This window comes from Stomoxys calcitrans, chromosome 5 (assembly GCF_963082655.1).
Source record: "Stomoxys calcitrans chromosome 5, idStoCalc2.1, whole genome shotgun sequence".
Lineage (NCBI taxonomy): Eukaryota > Metazoa > Arthropoda > Insecta > Diptera > Muscidae > Stomoxys > Stomoxys calcitrans.
In genome coordinates, this window is record NC_081556.1 from 41,503,212 (window position 1) to 41,525,303 (window position 22,092).

At 41.4% G+C, this 22,092-nt stretch overlaps 1 protein-coding gene across 1 annotated transcript in view; it reads right to left on the minus strand.

The window, feature by feature from the left end:
• Positions 1-204: 204 nt before the first annotated feature.
• The window catches only part of LOC106093860 (uncharacterized), a 28,448-nt gene continuing 6,560 nt past the window's right edge, over positions 205-22,092 (minus strand). Inside the window, exons 2-11 of the mRNA XM_013261024.2 lie at positions 16,770-17,055; positions 16,479-16,709; positions 11,645-12,306; positions 7,197-7,317; positions 6,915-7,135; positions 4,373-4,789; positions 2,082-2,202; positions 1,814-2,019; positions 451-1,748; positions 205-377 (exon numbers count right to left, since the gene is read on the minus strand). Coding sequence (XP_013116478.2) covers positions 205-377; positions 451-1,748; positions 1,814-2,019; positions 2,082-2,202; positions 4,373-4,789; positions 6,915-7,135; positions 7,197-7,317; positions 11,645-12,306; positions 16,479-16,709; positions 16,770-17,027 — 3,708 coding nt within the window. The 5' untranslated portion in view covers positions 17,028-17,055. The remainder of the gene's footprint in view (positions 378-450; positions 1,749-1,813; positions 2,020-2,081; positions 2,203-4,372; positions 4,790-6,914; positions 7,136-7,196; positions 7,318-11,644; positions 12,307-16,478; positions 16,710-16,769; positions 17,056-22,092) is intronic.

The following is a 22,092-nucleotide window of genomic DNA, read 5'->3' on the forward strand; positions in this document are numbered from 1 at the left end:
GATCGAGTTAAGGCGAAAATCCTATGGGGTGATCCAGATCGTGAGAAGACGAGGCTATTACTGAAAGCAAGCAAGAAGGAGGTCGGTATAGCTATTGGTATCATAACGGGACACATAGGATTACGAGCTCACTTATGTTAAATCGATACGGCAAGTGAATAAAATGAATACACCCCCATTATTAGGCAGTGGGTGTAATAAAGTTCAAATCGCAGCTCCAATTTCGCTGGGATGGCGAGTAGGATCAATTGGAGGTTGATGACGCTCAAAGAGCTCCCATAACAGAGAGCTTGCCGCATTTTCGTTCGAGTTTAACTGAATGATGGAATTCAAGAGAAGAAAACGCATAACATTATTGGAGGTATAGAAATTCAAGTCTTTTTTTCTTTTGGAAGTAAATTTAGCGATAAAAATATTTAAGTACATGTTGTTTGCAACAAATAACCTTACATATGTAGTTCTTATCATTGGGATCGTAAATGTCTATCGAGTTTATATTCTCATCGATCAGAGATCGCATAGGTTCACATCGCTTGTCTAAATCGAAGAGATATAGTCCCCTATCGGAACCCACCACCAGATACTTGTGCCTCAAGGAAGATTTGGCACTGGTGATATTGAAGTCAGATGTTTCGAATAGGGTAACAGCAGCACTGACAAGGAATGGTTTACATTCTACTTTCAAGCGCACTATGGATTTCTCGAATACCAATAAAATATCGTTGCCATTTGCTTCGTGGTAAATAAACTTGGACAAGTTCTGGGGCCACTTTAAGTTTATGCTTTCTTTACGCTTGTTGTGCTTATTGATAAATTCTATATCGATGGTGTCTTTGTCATTGCTGTTCAAGACCATCCAATGGGAATGTTGTATGCTGGAGACACATTTTATGTGCTGAATCTCTGTTTGACAAGTCATATAGCTTTCAATTTCTAGTAAATCCTCCGACTTCCAGTCGAGCTCAACGATATCGCCGTTGTCGAGGGCCACAAGTAGTTTATGGTCGCCTTCCAAGCGAAAGGCCGCCACGGGCTGCGATAGAAGATTGCTTATGTTTTGCAGAAGCTTACACTCCACGATGAATTGCTTAAAGTGGATAATTGTTTTATTGCGACGATCATGCAAAATGTGCCTTAGTTCCTTAGAAAATTTCCAAAACATCAGTTGGCCCTTTGAATCCATAGTCAACAAGTGTTGGTTGGCATTGAAAATTTTTATATCAATTAGCTCATCCTCCGGCGGATGGCTCATTAATACTATCGGCTGCAAGTGTTTCCTTAGATTTATGTCGTACAAAAAAAATAATTGGTTGTCTCGTCGATATGCTATGCAAGTGTCGGAATCCAGGAAGCGTATTATTTGACAAGCCTCCGTTAGTATCGAAACTTCCAAACATCGCTGAACGCAATTCATTTTTTGCTGTGCCAGATCTCTGATACCATCCTCTTCGCTCTTCAGGGCATAGTCGATTAAAGAACCATAAGCATCCTGTAGGAGTACCTTTTCGACTTTGGTCAAAAACAAAATCACATGGTTCAACAAGTTGCGAGGACCACCATCAATACTGAGGTGGAGCTCATAATGATTTAGATCTAAAATGGTATTTGCCAGACCCACATTACGCATTTTCTTTTCTAGAAAATGAAGATCCATATAGGTATTGGGGAAACGATGGAACAACTTCGCCCCCAGCATGTGATAGCCTATCCACCTGTAGTAATAGTCTTCGGCTAACCAATGATTACGTCTGCACAGATTAAAGGAAAATTGTTTAGCCTCATGGCATTGGAAGGACAACTATTCCCAACTTACGTGTAAAAATCCAACACATCACGATGCAGCTGCTGAGCGTCGATATAATACCGTTTGTTTAGCTCATTCTTGATGTACGAACTCAAGACATATTGAAGGCAAATTTTTGTCTCGTCTTCTAGCAGTGCTATTAAGCCAGTAGCGAGAAATTTACTTTTAACATTGCAGGCACGAATTGGTTCTACTTTCCACAGAACTGACAATAGCTGGAAGGAAAACGAGGCTAAGCATAAATAAAGTTAAAGTTTATTTTCGAGAGCTTACTTACTTCGTTTGGGATTTTCGCAAAGTATGGAAATATGGATAAAGTGGCATAAAGTTTTCGTTCGACCGGATTCAATTTCTCCAGTAAGTTTACTGCATATCGTCTGGTCCTTTTATCCGTGATTCTAGAAATCAAAAATTTTCATTACTATAGGGGAGGGGCAAACCTCTCCACTAGTACAATGATAAAGCGTTTCTTGTTTGATTGGCAATCTTTCGTCAGCACGTTCTGTCAAATGTGACAAAATTTCCTATAGCAAAGAAGTCTTTACGACTGGTCAACTGCAGGTTAATCTTAGACCGTCTAATCGCTAAAGTAGGGTCATAGTCCACTGGTGGGGTATGACTCAAACGATAAACGGGAGCTATATCTAAAGCTGGACCGATTTTTATGAAACTTTGCACACATATGAGAACGTTGAATAAATTGGCCCATGCCAAATTTTGTAAAGATCGGATAAAAACTGTGGCTTCTGCATCCTTAATAGGCCATATCGGATGAAAAATATATATGGGAGCTATATCTAAATCTGATCCGATTATGATAAAATTTTGCACACATATTGGGACGTGACAAAATGCACTTCGTGCCAAATTTTGTAAAGATCGAAAGGAAATTGTGGCTTCTACAGCCTTAAGAGGTCATAACGGATGAAAAATATATATGGGAGCTATATCTAAATCTGAACCGATTTTTATAAAACTTTGCACACATATGAGGACGTTGAATAAAACGCCCCATACCAAATTTTGTAAAGATCGGACCAAAATTGTGGCTTCTACAGCCTTAAAAGTTCATATCGGATGAAAGATATATATGGGAGCTATATCTAAATCTGTACCGATTTTTTTTTTTAAATCAATAGCGTTCGTCCTTGGACCAAGAAAGACACTTATACTAAATTTTGTAAAAATCGGACAACAAAAGCTACCTGTACCTTGATTACAAGAATACATGGACAGACAGACAGACGGACATAGACAAAATCGAATCAGGAAGTGATTCTGAGCCGATCCGTATACTTATCGATGGGTCTAGCTCTTCTCCTTCTTAGCGTTGTAAACAAATGCACAAATCTATAATACCCTGTACCACAGTGGTGGTGTAGGGTATAAAGAAGAAGGTACCCAAAATAAGGAAGGTACCCAATAAAGGTAATCAGGGACTAAGCAAAGAGAAGATGGCATATTTCTTGAACATGGTTCCAGGATAGTTGGTGATAGTGGCAAACACTCTCCCAAACACATTCGAAACTTTTAACAACTAACAGCATGCCAAATCTACATGGATAGCGATTTTTGTCAAGTTCTTGGCCCGGTATCTCTTGAAAGGCAAACAAAGGATAATGGATAAAATTTGTCGTGCTATTAAAGCGATATCAGGTTATAGGCCAATTGAGGCCATACATCGTTTGAATGATGGAGACCATTGTGATAGTTATTGAGCAAAATTTCAGCTAAATCACATAAACTTCAGGAGATGAACCCATTCCAACCATACTTGACACAGTTGTTGGAAGGTCAAACAAAACATTTTATGAAAAATTTCAGAACGTAAAATAGGTTCGCTCTCTGGATCCCTGATCTGTAGCACGATACAGGGAATTAACCGCGCAAAATAATGAGCCAGATAAGCTTGTTCTATAGATTGCTGGACTAAACACAGTCAGGAGAGTGTTCCAAAGGGCATGATGGAGTATCTTACTTTGTTCCACGAGGATCTAGAAATCACTACAGAACCATAGAAGCAGAGCAAAGCGTGCATGGATCTGTGAAGATGCATGATACCGCCATGTCCAGTCCACTATCTCACATAGGTTTGGCAACCCATTCGAAGTCCACTGAGCAATCCAAAGCTTAACAATTTGAGATGGCGGCACATAATGCTCCTTCAAAATGAGAGGCTATTCGGACATTGAGAAGAAATCGAATTGCAGTATTTGGCCAAGAAGTCTACTAAGATGTTGGGCGGAGGGCCCGGGAATGTATTCGCACATGTTGAGCCAATAGTCTCAACCAGCTGAAAGTAGTACCGATATCAGCCGGGGAAGGGGAGAAAAGCAATCTGGACATAGCGGAAACGTCACTTGCCTCGGCCTGGAAGAGTCCCCTCAGTCGGCGACAAAAATCTTTGCTGTGGGAAGTTGTGAACAAAAATTTGTTTGCTACAATAAAAAGTGCCATATTTATATATGTTTAAAATTTGGTCAACATTTTTTGTTTTTTGATATAGGAATAAAACATGTTAAATTTTTGTTTTCTTATTATAGAAATTATTCAAAAAACATCACTTACATTATTTCACGACTTTCACACCATTCATGTTGCGGAAACCTCGCTATTTGCTGCAGGGCCAATTCTCTAATACTATCCTTATCGCTTTGCGACGCATACTGCAATAAATAACAGATTGGCTCATTTAAGAGTTTCTCCTCTATATTGGTCAACAGCAAAACCATATCGTCCAACAATGTTTCAGGACTATCATCCAGGATATCAGATTTATAAATATTTAGATCCGAAATGGTATTGTCCAGACCCAGACGTCGCATTTTGTGGCCTAGAAAAACCAGATCCTTATAGAGTTTGGGGAAGAGATGCATATATTTCGCTCCATGCAGGTGATAGCCAATACACCTAAAGAAATAGTCATCGAATGGTGGTCCAAAATATAAGTCAACTTCCTTTCGATATTCCAAGTGTTTTCCAATTCTATACAGAAAAATGAAAATTTTTTAGCATCATGACATTTAAAAAATAATTAAAAATGTGCTAAGTTCGGACGGGCCGAATTTTGGATTCCCACCACCTCGGGTATCTATGTAAAACACCTTTCGTCAAAATCCGGTGAAAAATGCATACCTTATGCCCCATAGCAACTGAAATATGTTCCGATTTGGAGCAAATACTAATAAGAACAAGTCATTGCTCAATTGTGTATAACAAAATATGGAACTTTTTATTAGTTATATCTCAAAATAAACCGATCTGAAGCATGTGCAACACGGATGTCGAGAAGCCCAACATAAGTCACTGTGTCAAACTTCAATGAAATCGGACAATAAGTGCTCATTTTATGGCCCCAAAATCTTAAATCGAGAGATCGGTCTATATGGTAGCTATATCCAAATCCGGACCGACCTGAACCAAAATGAAGAAGAATGCCGAAGGGCTTAACACAACTCACTGTCCCAAATTTCGGCGACATCGGACAATAAATGCGCCTTTTGTGGGCCCAAAACCTTAACTCAAAAGATCGGTCTATATGGCAGATATATTCAAATCTGAACCGATCTGGGCCAAATTGAAGAAGGATGTCGAAGGGCTTAACTTAACTCACCGTCGCAAGTTTCGGTGACATCAGACAATAAATGCGTTTTATGAGCCTAAAACCTTAAATCGAGAGATCGGTCTCTAGGGCAGCTATATCCAAATCCGGACCGACCTGAACCAAAATGAAGAAGAATGCCAAAGGGCTTAACATAACTCACCGTCCCAAGTTTCGGTGACACCAGACAATAAATGCATTTTTTATAAGCCTAAAACCTTAAATCGAGAGATCGGTCTATAGGGCAGCTATATCCAAATCTGGACCGACCTGAACCAAAATGAAGAAGAATGCCGAAGGGCTTAACTTAACTCACCGTCCCAAGTTTCGGTGACATCAGACAATAAATGCGTTTTTTATAAGCCTAAAACCTTAAATCGAGATATCGGTCGAAATGGCTGCTATATGGAAATCTGGACCGATCTGTGCTATATTGCAGAAGTATGCCGAGGCGCTTAACTTAACTCACTGTCCCAAATTTCTGCGACATCGGACAATAAATGCGCCTTTTGAGGTCCCAAAACCTTAACTCAGAGGATCGGTCTATATGGCAGCTTTACTCTAATCTGGACCGATTGAGGTCAAATTAAAAAAGGATGTCGAAGGTCCTAACACAATTCACTGCCCCAAAATCGGACAATAAATGCGCTTTTTATGGGCCTGAAACCTTAAATCGAGAGATCGGTCTATATGGCAGCTATATCCAAATCTGGACTGATCTGGGCCAAACTGCGAAAAGTTGTCGAAGGGCCAAGCACATCTTACTGCCCCAAATTTCGGCAAAATCGGACAATAAATGCAGACAGACGGACGAACGGACAGACGGACGGACAGACGGACGGACAGACGGGCGGACAGACGGACGGACGGACAGACGGACGGACAGACGGACGGACAGACGGACGGACAGACGGACGGACAGACGGACAGACGGACGGACAGACGGACGGACAGACGGACGGACAGACGGACGGACAGACGGACGGACAGACGGACGGACAGACGGACGGACAGACGGACGGACAGACAGACGGACGGACAGACGGACATGGCTAGATCGTCTTAGATTTGTAATCTGATCAAGAATATATATATATATATATACTTTATATGGTCGGAAATGGATATTTCGATGTGTTGTAAACGGAATGACAAGATGAATATACCCCCATCCTTCAGTGCTAGGTATAACAATTACAAATGTGCTAAGGTCGGCCGCGCTGAAACTTGTGGAACCCTCCAACATGGACTTTACTTAAAATTTAGCACATATTTGATTTACTTAAAAAAAAATTCTTTTAAATCGGACAAAACTTTAAGGTTCTTTGTGCCTTAACAAGACTAATCTGGAGATCAGTTTATATGTCAGCTATATCAAGTGATGTGGGCCATACTTACCACGAATGTGGGAAATCATAATAGAATAATACGTGCAAAATTTCGGCCAAGACTTTGAAGGGCGTTACAAACGGAGTGTTAAGATTTCTATAACAGCTATTCACAACTCACTTGTAATAATCCACCACACCACGATGCAGCTGCTGGACGTCGATTTGAGACTTCATTGTTGGACAATTGCTTATATACGGACTGTAAAAATATTTAAGGCTGCATATCATTGATTCATGGTCATGGTCTGGAATCTCTATTTGTAAAAGTGATGTCTTTTGGAATTCGCATAAGATTTTCTTGGCCTCATTTAGTTCCATTGCCCACAGGACCGCCAAGAGCTGGGAGAAAAGGGAGGATAAGAATCAATAGAAAAAGTTTCCCTTAGCAGAACATACTTACTTGAGCTGGTATTTTGACAAAATGGGGAAATATCGATAAAGTGGCAAAAAGTTGACGGTGCCCTGGGCTCAGCATCTGCAGAGTGTTGTTTATGTCTTCTATTAACTGTTCATCTAGAATACTAGAAATAAAATATTTTTTACCATAGGATGGCCAATCTCACTGCTACATGGGTAGAGGTGACACTCTTTCATCAGTACCATTTTGACCAATGTGAAAAATTTTCCTATAGCAAAGAAATTTCAAGGATTGGACAAGACCTACAAAAGCGTAACGGGTATTAGGTTAGGTTAGGTTTAAGTGGCAGAGTCTACCATCAGACTCACTTAGACTTTTTCGTCCATTGTGATAGCACAGGAATAGAAGAAGGAATATGCCTTCTAGTTCCTACCGTTGAACCTTCCAAATCGCTTTAAAAAGTCCAACAACTTGCGAATGTTCACATTAGCTAAATCAGACAAGTTCTCAAAGAAATGAGAGCCTAAAGTGGAACTCCACACACACAGAAGGTGTTCTATAGTCTCTTCTTCTTCAATGTCCTCACAGCTTCTGCAAAAGTCGTTGCTGACAACCTTCATTCTGTCAGAAAGTTTTCCGACTAGACAGTGACAGTGAGACGTCTGTTCTGGCCAATGACAGCAAAGCGGTAGACCTCTTCAAGTCTAGATTAGGGCACATAGTTTTGGAATGCTGACAGCCCCCTCTTTGTGGCCAGCTATCATTCGTTGTTCTTCGAGCCTGGTCCTGAAAACCTAGCTCACATGTCGCTAGAGGCATACTCACAGATTCCAGTATCCCTGGAATGTGTAGGGTAGTTCCTAGTCCCGCAAGCTCGTCCGCTTTACAATTCCCTGGGATATCTCTGTAGCCCAGCACCCAGAATAGATGAATTTTGAACTGTTCAGCCATCTCGTTGAGAGATCTGCGATAATCGAGGGAGGTTTTTCTTCTCAGAAATACTTTCTCCAGAGATTTAATGGTTGCCTGGCTGTCTGAGAAGATATTTATGCCAATCGTCGTTACGATATTATATCTTAGCCATTCCACCACTTACACCGCCCAGAAGCCTTAATGTAGATCTACATGATCTAGAGCCTGAGGTTCAGCGCTACAAGAGAGAACCTCTAGAACAAGCGGCATATCAAGCATGTAAATAGATGGCGGTTGAGAACGTTCTTGGAGAACGACCGCCTACCATTGAAGAAATTGACCTCCCCCGGCAAGCCAGAGTAGTTCTGTCTTAATTACGTTCCGGCAGATGTAGCCGCCTCAACTCCTGCAGAGCAAGGATTGATGGCGGCATGCAAGATGTATGTCCCGTTTGTAACTAGGGACCACACGATACACGTCACCTGTTTTACTGCCAAGCCAGATCCACTCGACTCAGACGCAGAACCCTGTGGACGCACCGTATCTTAGTCGCAAAGACCCTGGATATTGACATTCAACAGACGGAAGATAGAACACAACGAACTGCTACAACAATAACCACTTCCTTAATTGCAAAGATCTCCGCTGCAGTGGTTGGGTAACTCTTTCGATATGACCAGTTCTATTTCTTCAGAGTACACCCATTGGTCATTAACAATATAGAAAGTTTCTCAGCACTCTAAGAGATATACTTCAGGAAGCTCTACGTGTAACAGCGAAATGGGTCTAGAAGAAAATCCGTGCACGATAGAAGTAGTTCTTTTCAGTAGGAGAAACAAGTCCCCCACAGTGGCACCTATCTTCTTGAGAGGAGAGAATGTTCCATTTACAGAAAGCCCAAAATACCTTGGTGTTTTGTTGGACAGGAAATTGAACTTCAAATCCAACATTTTGGAAAGGGCAAGAAAGGCAACTCTTGCCCTATACACCTGCAAGAGAGACACTGGCAAAAATTGGGGATTTAGACCGTGTGTCATGCATCGGATATATACTGCAAGATCCCAGATCAGTGTATATGGCAGCTATATCAGGCTATGCACCGATTTGAACCTATTTTGGCACAGTTGTTAGATATCATAACAAAATACGTCATGCAAAATTTCATTCCAATCGGATAGGAATTGCGCACTCTAGAGGCTCAAGAAGTCAAGACCCAAGATCGGTTTATATGGCAGCTATACCAGGTTATAAACCGCTTTCAACCATACTCGACACAGTTGTTGGATATCATAACAAAACACGTCGTGCAAAATTTCATTCCAATCGGATATGAATTGCGCACTCTAGAGGCTCAAGAAGTCAAGACCCAAAATCGGTTTACATGGCAGCTATATCAGGTTATGAAACGATTTAAACCATACTTGGCACAGTTGTGGGAAGTCCTAGCGAACCACGTCGTGCAAAATTTCATTCCAATCGGTTAAGAACTGCGCCCTCTAGAGGCTCAAGAAGTCAAGACCCAAGATAGATAGATGGATATATCTAAATCTAAATCGATTTTTTTTGAAATTTTGCACATACACTGAGACTTCATAAAAACGACTCCACGCCACATTTGGTGAAGATCGGATCAAAATTGTGGCTTTTACGGCCTTAATAGTTCAAATCGGATGAAAGATATACATGGGAGCTATATCTTAATCTGAATCCATTTTGATGAAATTCCAGAAGTGTTAAGATTAGTGGCAAAACAGTCCGTGTCAAGTTTTGTGCAGATCGGTCTAAAATTGTAGCAACTATGGCCATTTAAGTGCAAATCGGGTGATACATATATATGGGAGCTATATCTAAATCTGAACCGATTTTTATGAAATTTTGCACCCGTATGTAGACCTTAAATAAAATACTCAATGCCAAATTTTGTAATGATTGGACGAAAATTTTGGCTTCTACAGCCTTAAACGGCCATATCGGATGAAAGATATATATGTGGGAGCTATATCTAAATCTGAACCGATTTTTATGAAATTTTCCACGCATATGTAGACCTCAAATAAAATACCCAATGCGAAATTTCGTAAAGATCGGACGAAAATTGTGGCTTCTACAGCCTTAAACGGCCATATCGGATGAAAGATATATATGTGGGAGCTATATCTAAATATGATCCGATTTTTTTCAAAATAAATAGCGTTTGTCCTTGGGTCAAAAAAGTGACATGTGCAAAATTTTGTGACCTGCAATTTGATTACAAGAATACATGGACCCACAGACGGACATGGCTTAATCGAATCAGAAAGTGATTCTGAGTCGATCGGTGTGCTTAGCCATGGGCCTAGCTCTTCTCCTTCTTAGCGTTGCAAACAAATGCACAAATCTATAATACCCTGTACCACAGTGGTGGCGTAGGATATAAGAATGAAAATAGAATAACGGCTATGTGTTGAATTATTATACCCTCCACCATAGAATGGGCGTATACTGATTTCGTCATTCCGTTTGTAACACCTCGAAATATTGATCAGAGACCCAACAAGTACATATATTCTTGACCGTTTTCACATTCCAAGTCGATTTAGCCATGTCCGTCCTCATGCTAACTTCCGAAAGAATAAAGCTAGCCGCTGGAAATTTTGCACAAATAGTCGGTTGCGATTGTAAATGGTCCATGTTTTGATAAAGCTGCCATATAAACCAATCTCGGATGATGACTTCTTGAGCCTCTAGAGGGCGCAATTCTTATCCGATTTTGCTGAAAACCGTTACAAACCGAATTAGATATAGCTGACATAGTTTAACGTCCTAGCAGGTGTGCTAACATTTCATTAAAGTTAGTCCAGATTTAGACATATATCCGATATATCTCTCATCCGATATGGCCCCTAAAGTGTGTAGTAGCGACCATTTAAGTCGTACAAGGTTCTATTCACACTTTTCAAATAGCTTTCATATATTGAATGTGGGATGTTTGTTGACTCGTTACTTGTTAGAAATTGATTTTATACAGCTAGATAGGCCATTTCGTTCACCGAGCAATGGTCCCAAATCAGTCAAGGTAGTATCGATACCAGCCGGGGCAGCAAGAGAAACTAAATGTTGACTAGAATTAAATCTGGTCAACCGAAGAGCCTCAGTCGGCGGCGAAAACGATACAGATGTTCCTGTTGGAGTGACAGAATGGTTTCGATGGTCTTTGCTATAGGAAGTTGTGTTAGAATTTCTTTGCTTTCATTCTGTAACTATAGAAAATGTTGTCGAAATTGCATTCGTTTAGGTGTTAGGTTGAAAAGAGCATGAGCAATACTTATACGCCCTATGCCAATATCGGCTTGTTGTGCGCTCTACATACCAACAAGTAATCAATTGCTTTGCTATGGACATTTGTTTCCATTTCTTTCTTTAACTATAGGAAATGTCATGAAACGAGACTGTATAGGATGTACCTGGTTTGTGTCTTCACTAACTTCATACGGAGTTTATATCCACACACATTAGGAAATTATCTCAAAATTTGTTTCGGCTTAAAGATGTTTATCCTACTATAAGGAAATTTATGTTCCAAAATTATCACTACTTACGGAATTTTGTGCAGGCTCTTTTTCCATTCGGTCCAATTTGAATTCTCCTCGTTTAATATTTGTTGAGCTATTATGGTCAACGTGTAGGGATCTCCACTGATGGAATGATAGATATCATTGGCTTGTGATAATTTGCTTTCACGCCAATCCCATTCAATATACTTGTCCAAAAGCAAATAAAATTCGCATAAATCCAAACCTTGATGGCAGTCAAGGCTCATTTTGTACTTGAATTTCTCGGAATCGTGTACTTTTCTATGACGTGTGATTATCAAACGTTTACAGCCGAAACTAAAAACATTCGCAGCCTTCACATTTTGCACATTGGCCAGTACCAGCAAACATTTGTTGAATTCTTCGGATTGCAATAGATGCTCAATATCGAGCTTCAGAGTGGTGATTTTTTCCGTGTGATCTTGGAAAACATAATCCGGATTGAGTTGAATCATTAGGGATTTCAAGGCATTGTAGTCCCCATGTGGACGTGCGCAATTAAGGCAATCAATCCAGTAGATTTTAAAATTCATTTTTTTCATTACCAAATAATCACAGCAAACATCGATGGCCAACCATTTTTTGCCGCTACGCAGTTCACCATGCAGAACCACGCTATCACCTCCTTCGTTCTTTAGGAGGCGTAAATAGTCGCACAAAGTCAAATACTGAAAAAATAAGAGACAACCAAAAAATCTAGTCACTCCGATTGTAACACCTCGAAAAATTGATATACGACCGCATAAAATAAATAAATTCCTAATCAATATATCCGTGTCCGTCCATCCGTCTGTGAAGGTGCTTGAAATTTTTACATTTACTTCTTATTGTTGTACGATATTAATCCGCCCCATGCCTCTATGGATATACACTTGAAAGTAATATAAAACATGTAAGAGCGTGCTAAGTTGGGCCGGGCTGAATTTTATATACCCTCTACCATGGATCGAATTTGTCGAATTCTATGCGCGGTATCTCTTTTTAGGCAAACAGAGAATATTGAATAAGAACTGTTATGCTATGGGAGTTATATCAAGTTAAAGTTCGATCGATCGGACCATAAATGAATGCTGAACATTGTGGAAGTCATTGTGTAATATTTCAGTTCATTCGGATAAGAATTGAGCCTTGTAGGGGCTCAAGAAGAAAAATCGGGAGATCGGTTTATATGGGAGTTGTATCAAGCTATTGGTCGATTCAGACCATATTAAACACGTATATTGAAAGTCATGGGCGAAGCCGCTTTACAAAATTTCTGCCAAATCGGATGAGAATTGCGCCCTCTAGAGGCTCAAGAAGTCAAGATCTCAGATCGGTTTATAGGGCAGCTATATCAGGTTACGAACCGATTTAAACCATACTAAACACAGTTGTTGGAAGTGATACCAAAACACCACGTGCAAAATTTCAGTCAAATCGGATGAGAAATGCGCCCTCTAGAGGCTCAAGAAGTCAAGATCCAAGATCGGTTTATATGGCAGCTATATCAGGTTATGGACCGATTTGAACCATACTTGGCAAAGTTGTTGGATATCATAACAACACACGTCGTGCAAAATTTCATTCTAATCGGATAAGAATTGCGCCCTCTAGAGGCTCAAGAAATCAAGACCCGAGATCGGTTTATATGGCAGCTATATCAAAACATGGACCGATATGGCCCATTTACAATCCCAACCGACCTACACTAATAAAAAGTATTTGTGCAAAATTTCAAGCGGCTAGCTTCACTCTTTCGAAAGTTAGCGTGCTTTCGACAGACTGACGGACGGGCGGACATGGCTAGATCGACATAAAATGTCACGACGATCAAGAATATATATACTTTATGGGGTCTAAGACGAATATTTCGAGTAGTTACAAACAGAATGACGAAATTAGTATACCCCCATCCTATGGTGGAGGGTATAAAAAAACTATGTCGGATATTCACTAAAAAAAAGAATCGGACAATAATCAAAGCTTTAATGGGCTTCACACCCTGTTTCGGTAGATCGGATTATATGGCAGCTATATCCAAACAAAGTCAGATCTGAACCCTATTTGAAATAGTTTTCGGTAGGCTTAAAACAACTCACTACATAAAATTTCATCGAAATCGGGTAATAAATAAAGCTTTTATGGACTTCACACCCTAAATCGGCAGATCGGTCTACATGGCAGCTATAACTAAATATAGTCCGATCTGAACCATATTTAGGACGGATATCGGTAGGCTAGAAACAACGCAGTTCAAATTTCAGCGAAATCGGGTAATAAATAAAGCTTTTATGGGCATTAGACCCTTTATCGGGAGATCCGTCTATATGACAGCTATATATATATATATATAGTATGATCTGAATCATATTTGGGTCCAATGTTGGGAGGTCTAAAACTACTCACTTTTTCAAATTTCAGCTAAATCGGATAAAAAATAAAGTTTTATGGGCTTTAGACCCTTTATCGGGAGATCCGTCTATATGGCAGCTATATCCAAATATAGTCCGATCTTAAACATATTTAGGTCAGATATCGGGAGGCTTTAAAAAACCCACTGTTTCAATTTTCAGCGAAATCGGGTAATAAATAAAGCTTTTATGTGCATCAGTCAATTTTTCAGCAGATCGGTCTATAGGACAGCTAAAAATAAATACAGTCCGATCTGGACCATATTTGGGTCCTATGTTGGGATGCCTACAACTACGCATTGTTTCAAATTTCAGCGAAATCGGAGAAAAAATAAAAATTTTATGTGCTACAGACCCTATATCGGGAGATCGGCCTATATGGCAACTATATCCAAATATAGTCCGATCTAAACCATGTTTAGATCGGATGCCGGGAGGCTTAAACTAACGCACTGTTTCAAATTTCTGAGCAATCGGATAAAAAATAAAGCATCAATGAACATTAGAACCTTTATCGGCAAATTTCAGCTCTATATCTCAATTTTTTAAGGCTGTAAAGTGATTACAACAGACGGGCGGACAGGCGCACGGACATCGCTTAATTATTATCAGTTTTTTGCTGAAATTTGGGACAGTGAGTTGTGGTAGGCCAGTCGACTTTTTTCCTTTATTTGGACCTGATCGGTCCAGATTTGGATATAGCTGCCTTAAAGACCGATCTCTTGACTTAACGTCTTGTGCCCGTAAAAGGCGCATCTATTGTCCGATTTTGCCAAAATTTAGGACAGCGAGTTGTTTTGGGCCCATATACACCGATCCGCCGATTTAGAGTCGTACGCCCATAAAAGCCACATTTATTATCCGACTTTGATGAAATTTGAGACAGTGAGTTGTGGTAGGCCTTTCGACATATTTCTTCAATTTGGCCCAGATCAGTCCAGATTTGGATATAGTTGCCATATAGACCGATCTTTCGATTTAAGGTCTTGCGCAATTATTGTCCGATTTTACAAAAACTCAAAACAGTGATTTGTGTTAGGCCTTTCAACATGTGGATATAGCTGTCACATAGACCGATCTCTCGATTTAAGGTTTTGGGCCCATAAAAGGTGCATTTTTGTCCGATGCCGCCAAAATTTGGTACAGTGAGTTAAATTAAGCCCCTCGACATACTTCTGCAATTTGGCCGAGATCGGTTCAGATTTGGGAATAGCTGCCATATAGAGCTTTCTCTCGATTTATAGTTTTGGGCCCATAAAAAGCGCATTTGCTTTTCGATGCCGCCGAAATTTGGGACAATGAGTTGTGTTAGGCCCTTCGAAATCTTTGTTCAATTTAGTCCAGATCGGTCCAGATTTGGATATAGCTGCCATATACACCGATCCGCCGATTTAGGGTCTTAGGCCCATTAAAGCTACATTTATTATCCGATTGTGCTGAAATTTGGGACAGTGAGTTGTGTTAGGCCCTTCGACTTCCTTCTGCAATATGGCCCAGATCAGTCCAGATGTGGATATAGCTGTCATATAGACAGATCTCTCGATTAAAGGTTTTGGGGCCATAAATAGCGCATTTATTGCCCAATGTCGCCGAAATTTGGGACAGTGAGTTGTGTTAGGCCCTTCGAAATCTTTGTTCAATTTGGTCCAGATCGGTTTGGATATAGCTGCCATATAGATCGATCTGCCGATTTAGGGTCTTAGGCCCATAAAAGCTACATTTATTATCCGATTGTGCTGAAATTCGGGACAGTGAGTTGTGTTAGGCCAGTCGACATTATTCTTCAATTTGGCTCAGATCGGTCCAGATGTGGATATAGCTGTCATATAGACCGATCCGCCGACTTAGGGTTTTGGGCCCATAAACAGCGCATTTATTGTCCAATGTCGCCGAAAATTTGGTCCAGATCGGTCAAGATTTGGATATAGCTGCCATATAGACCGATTCGCCGATTTAGGGTCTTAGGCCCATAAAAGCTACATTTATTATCCGATTGTGCTGAAATTTGGGAAAGTGAGTTGTGTTAGGCCAGTCGACATTATTCTTCAATTTGGCTCATATCGGCCCAGATTTGGATATAGCTGTCATATAGATCGATCTTTCGACTTAAGGTCTTGGGCTCATGAAAGGCGCATTTATTGCTCGATGTCGCCGATGTGTTAGGTCCCCTGTACTTATTAGACCATTCAATTTCCGTGCCGAATTCGGTCCAAGCCGTACCATATTTCGGGGGGGCATTAATTATGCATTTTTCACCGGACTATGACGAAAGGTGGTTTACATCCATACCAGAGGTGGTGGGTATCCAAAGTTCGGCCAGGCCGAACTTTATGGCTTTTTACTTGTTTTTTTGTGTAGGCTTTGGCGAAGCATACTGGGTCAGCTACTTCACATTCCTAGAAGTCATACCGTATCATTCGATTCATTCTTCTCATATCACTTTTACTCACCGCGTCTGTGCGATGCACATTGTAATCAGAGTGCAACTCATTATTACGTTGCATATCATGTAGTGTGTTTAGAAAGATTTTTGTATCTTCATTGTGGTTTTCATATACCCCCTTGATTTTTTTCACAATCCAAACATAATCGCTGAAGATGGCATCCAGGAATCGATTAATAAATTTATCCGTTTTCGTTTGCAACACCCACATCAGACGGTATATCCGTGATCTCTTATCCTGAAGGCAAAAAAATTAAATAAGAAATAAGAAGTTTCAAGCAAAAGTTTGCACACTTGCCTTTTCGTTTAAAGATTCAAACTCGTAATCGCTAGAAAGGCTCTCTGTGTCATACTTGAAAGAATTAAAAGCCTTGTCAAAAGCGCTTTTGTCTATATATTCCAACTCGTTATCGGTAAAAAAGCTATCGCCATCATGCTTGACATATCCAAAAATCATATTAAAATCAACCTTTTTAAAAGCCTCATAGAATACAGGGAGTATCTTCCTATATGGTGTGATTTGCCCTTCATTAGAATTGGGCTCAAAGTGACTCATTTTGACAGTTTGTGACCTATGTTATGGACTGCAATAAAAACGAATACGAATTTTTGAGAACAGTTGATAGTGGAAAGCGAAACTAGTATTTTTATACCCATCACAACACATAGAAATACAATTTTACACCCTACACCACTACTGTGGTACAGAGTATTATAAATTAGTACATTTGTTTGTAACATCCAGAAGGAAGAGATATAGACCCATTGATAAGTATACCGATCGACCCAGAATCACTCTCTGATTCTGATTTAGCTATGTCCTGTCTGTCTGTCTGTCCGTCTGTCCATGTTAATTTGTGTTTAAACTACAGGTCGCAATTGTCATCCGAAATTTAAGTCACTCAATGATAGCTGCGATAGAGGTATCCATTAGGCGGTTGATGAACTGCGTCTGTTTCCAGTGGAGCGGCAGATCTAGAGCCACCCAACAGCTGCTACAGAAAGCTCGATAGGTGGAGCTGCTGCTCCAGGCTTCACTAGCCAACAGACGACTGGTCAGCAGGGGCTTTTGCCGAAGACACCTGGTTCGAGTCTTAAGGACAAGGCCGAACCTATTCTTTCTTCGCATGCCTATGAACTGCATAGGCCATCGGCATCGGCCTTCCCCGGCAAGCCAACACGCTCTTTAAGAGGTTGGAATAATAGAAGACGCATCGCTCTCAGGTCTATTGACAGGCTTGATGTGAATGATCCTAAGACTCTCACTAATAGCGAGAGGGACTCACAGGATACCCTGAACCTATTCTTTCTTCGCATGCCTATAAACTGCCTAGGCCAACGGCCTTCCCCGGCAAGCCAACACGTTGGAATAATAGAAGACGCATCTGCTACTGAAAGCTCGATAGGTGGAGCTGCTGCTCCAGGCTTCACTAGCCAACAGACGACTGGTCAGCAGGGGCTTTTGCCGAAGACACCTGGTTCGAGTCTTAAGGACAAGGCCGAACCTATTCTTTCTTCGCATGCCTATGAACTGCATAGGCCAACGGCCTTCCCCGGCAAGCCAACACGCTAAGAGGTTGGAATAAAAGAAGACGCATCGCTCTCAGGTCTATTGACAGGCTTGATGTGAATGATCCTAAGACTCTCACTAATAGCGAGAGGGACTCACCCAAGAGAACAACACGTCTAGATTCGGAAACTGCACCGCAGTCAGCTAAAAGTCTGCGGTCAACGGGAGGGCATCCCATGCCTAAAAAAAATTAGGGCGAACAATAGTAAGATGGGTCCAAGAACCTTTGCTATATCGCTAGGGACAGTTTGGTGATGACAGTTGTCGACAAGGGAGAAGAACAGGGCTGCAGACCTAGGAATAATTGGATTGGGACACTATCCCACTCCAATTATTTCTAGGTAAGATGGGTCCAAGAACCTTTGCTAATTTCGCTAGAGACAGTTTGGTTATGGCAGTTGTCGACAAGGGAGAAAAACAGGGCTGCATACCTAGTCGACAACTTGGTTCAGGTACCTAGGTATGCAGGCCTCTTCTTCTTCCTTGTCGACAACTGCCATAACCAAACTGTCTCCATCGACATTAGCAAAGGTTCTTGGACCCACCTTACTATTGTTCTTTTAGGCATGGGTATACTGTCATCAGTATACCCCGACGTCCTTGCGGAATTTCCTGGGTCTTCTCCAGTTTTCGAGGCCAAGACCGTAGATCGTCGAAGGCAATTAGCCTTCAATTGAAATGTATCGTTATGCGCTAAAAAAATCTTGGTGAGCTCTGGCCAGGTGCAGCACTAGATTTAGTCAAGAAGGAAGATATTCCTTCTCGACCAATGGCGAATGCTTGGATACCAAGTATTTCCTCAGATCCTGAATCGATGGCTTGGAAGACTAAGGGAATGTAATCCCAATCTTTCAACCACCGACTGGAGGCTGATGATGACCTGAGACATGCAGCATTCGTACTAAATTCCGGCTGTCTCGCAGTAAACTCCGGCTGTCTCGCAGACCTCAACAAGTCTGAAGGCGTTATATCCTACGGATTCAACAAGTTGTAACTGAAGACCTATAGAAGCGGTGGGTTTGGAGAATCAGGAGACCATTCAGCAGTTGTTGCTGAACCCTTGCCTGAGGAACTATCGAGCACATCGCTAAAGTGTGGCCGATTGCAGGAGACTGAAAATACCCCAGCCACAATAAAGACAGGAGGGGATGGTATCGAAACGGGACCCGACAAGCCCAGTGTGGGTGAGTTATCCAGCTGGACTGAGCTCAAGGTGTGCGCCAGCGAGGAAACAAGGAACTCAAAAAGTACTTTGACAGCTTCAGCTCTTGAAGCATCTAAGGAGAAGTCGTACACACCACAAATATCCAGTGTCCTGAGGAAGATAGGTTCCACAGCTTTCTCACCTGCCCCTGGATGCGTACGGAAGCTCTTTATGACAAGTTCTAACGAATCTTATGAGGATGAACTCCTAGTGGAGTCAGAAGACGAGGCTAACACAACAGTGGTGGAAGTTCTGAATCCTAACTATGGTCCGGTTTCTACAGATAAATCTCCACCATTGTAAGGCCGATTCGGCAACACTAAAGGTCCTCCTGATGGCAGGGGGATTTGACGTGGTATTTATCCAGAAACCATGGGTTTGTGGCCGAATGGTTCGTGGACTACTCAAGAATACGGGGAATGTGAGACACAGAGCCTGTATTCTTACAAGGGTAGTCTAAACGTTTTTCTTCTTCCGTCGCTAAGCTCTGAAGATTAAGTAGTAACCGGACTTGAAATAACAAAGTCTCATTACAGGCTGGCTTCCCTATATATGGCACACGATTCAGATATGCCGCCTTCAAACCTAAGTCGCCGGTTAAAGCCGCTTCTGTAGGGAAGAAAAGCCTCATTGTAGGAAGTGATGCTTATGCACATCACCAGATAGGGGGAAGTTTGGATGTCAACGAATATGTTATAAGCTGCAATCTGGCGATCGGTAATAAAGGGGATAAACCGACCTTTATTACCAGGAACAGGCAGGAGGTACTAGATATTACCTTTGTATCGAAAGATATAAGTGAAAGAATATGCGACTGGGATGTGTTGGATGACCATAGATTCTCTGATCATCGTTATATTAGTTTTAGCCTTGAAGAAAATACTGCAGAAGTGGTACCTCGGATAAACAGAAGAAAGGTGGATTGGGATAATTTTCGGCATAAATTCTGCACATCTATCCCTTCTAGTGCCAGCATGTCCTAGTGCCAAGCCAAGGAGGCAAACAGCTACCGCCACAGTGGACCCGAGAGCTGCTTGGTCTAAGGAAGGACTGCAGAAAACTCTTTAACAGAGCGAAAGCCACTAGAGCACCACACGATTGGGATATCTATAAGGCTGAGCTAAGAGAATATAAGGGTGAGCTCAGGCTCAGAACAAATCATGGGTGGAATTCTGCAGCTCCGTCGAGGATACATGTGAGGCCTCTAGACTAAGGAAAATTCTGTCCTCGAGACCTATTACGATGGGGTATATTCAGAAGCCAGAGAATGTATGGACAATGTCTAATGATGAAACACAGGAACTACTCGTTGATACACTTTTGCCGGGAAATTCTCCAAAGGACAACGTGGCGCCAGAAGAGGTTGTCACTGATATGCATTCGTCGGAGGCTATTAGGGAATTTGTGTCTGAGCCGAAAATCCTTTGAGCGATAAGATTACAAGCTGTGTTCCATAGATTGCATCCCTGGCTTAGGAGATATACTCTGCTTGTATCAGCATGTTATATATACCTGTGGGATGAAGGGACACGAAGGTCATTTTCATTCCGAAAGCGTGAAAACCCTACCACACGAAGGCGAGAGATTTTCGTCCTATTGGCCTTTCAACCTTTATCAAGATTGCCTGTCGCGGCAGCTGCATGCATACAGTAAAGGCAATTTCACTGAAACAGCCCTTCGAGACCTAGTCGGCTACATAGAGGGTACTCTCGCTGTAAAGAAATATACAATGGTAGCATTTCTTGACCGACGTCAATCATGAAGGAGTTGGGGTTTCTAGGCATCAACTTTACAGTAAGAAAGTTTATTAATAACTTACTTACTAAAAGATGCATTACGGCAGGTTTGGGATCTGTGGATCTTAAAAGTTGGGTCAGTAGAACTGTCTCCTCTACTTTGGAATATAGCCATTAACAATATTTTATTGTCTCTGGAAGAAAAAGGGGTAAAAGTGGTCGCGCGGTCGCAATTGATGACGTGGTCGCAATCGATAAAAGTGGTCACAATTGATGACGTGGCAATTGCGGTTAGGGGAAGTTTCCCAGCACTCTAAGAGCTCTACATGTAACAGCATAGTGGGCTTCCGAAAGTGGTCTAGGCGTAAATTCGTGCAAGACAGAAGTAGTTCTTTTCAGCAGGAGATGCAACTTGCCTACAGTGGAACCTGTCTCCTTGGGAGGAGAGATTGTTCCATTTACAGAAAGCGCAAAATAACTGGGTGTTTTGTTGGACAGGAAATTGAACTTCAAATCCAACATTTCGGAAAGGGCAAGAAAGGCAACTCTTGCCCTATACACCTGCAAGAGAGCCATTGGCGAAAGTTGGGGATTTAGACTGCGTGTCATACATTGGGTTTATACTGCAGTTGTCAGACCTTTAATGCTATATGGTGTTGTGGTCTGGTGGACGGCGCTACAAAAATCCACCTACTGCTCAATTCTTAGCCGGATCTAAAGGATGGCTTGTTTGTGCATCGCAGCCGCACTGAGGACGACTCCACTGAATTTAATGCTTCTTCTTATGCCTCTGGACATTGTGGCTACCCAAATTGCAGCGACCACTGGCGTGAGGTTAAGAGAGCTTTCTTATTTTCTAACTGTGTTATCCTTGATACAATATACGATGTTCCAGGAGCGTAGATTACACCCTACCTGAGCAGCTTTTTGATAAAAAGTACTATACCACTATTCCTGATAGAACCGATTGGAACAACTATATCCCCGACAACAGAAGTTACATTGAATGGTTCCAAAATAGACGACCAGATGGGCTTTGGGGTGTACTCTAAAGATCTAGAACTGGTCATATCGAACAGGTTACCCGACCACTGCAGTGTGTATCAAGCGG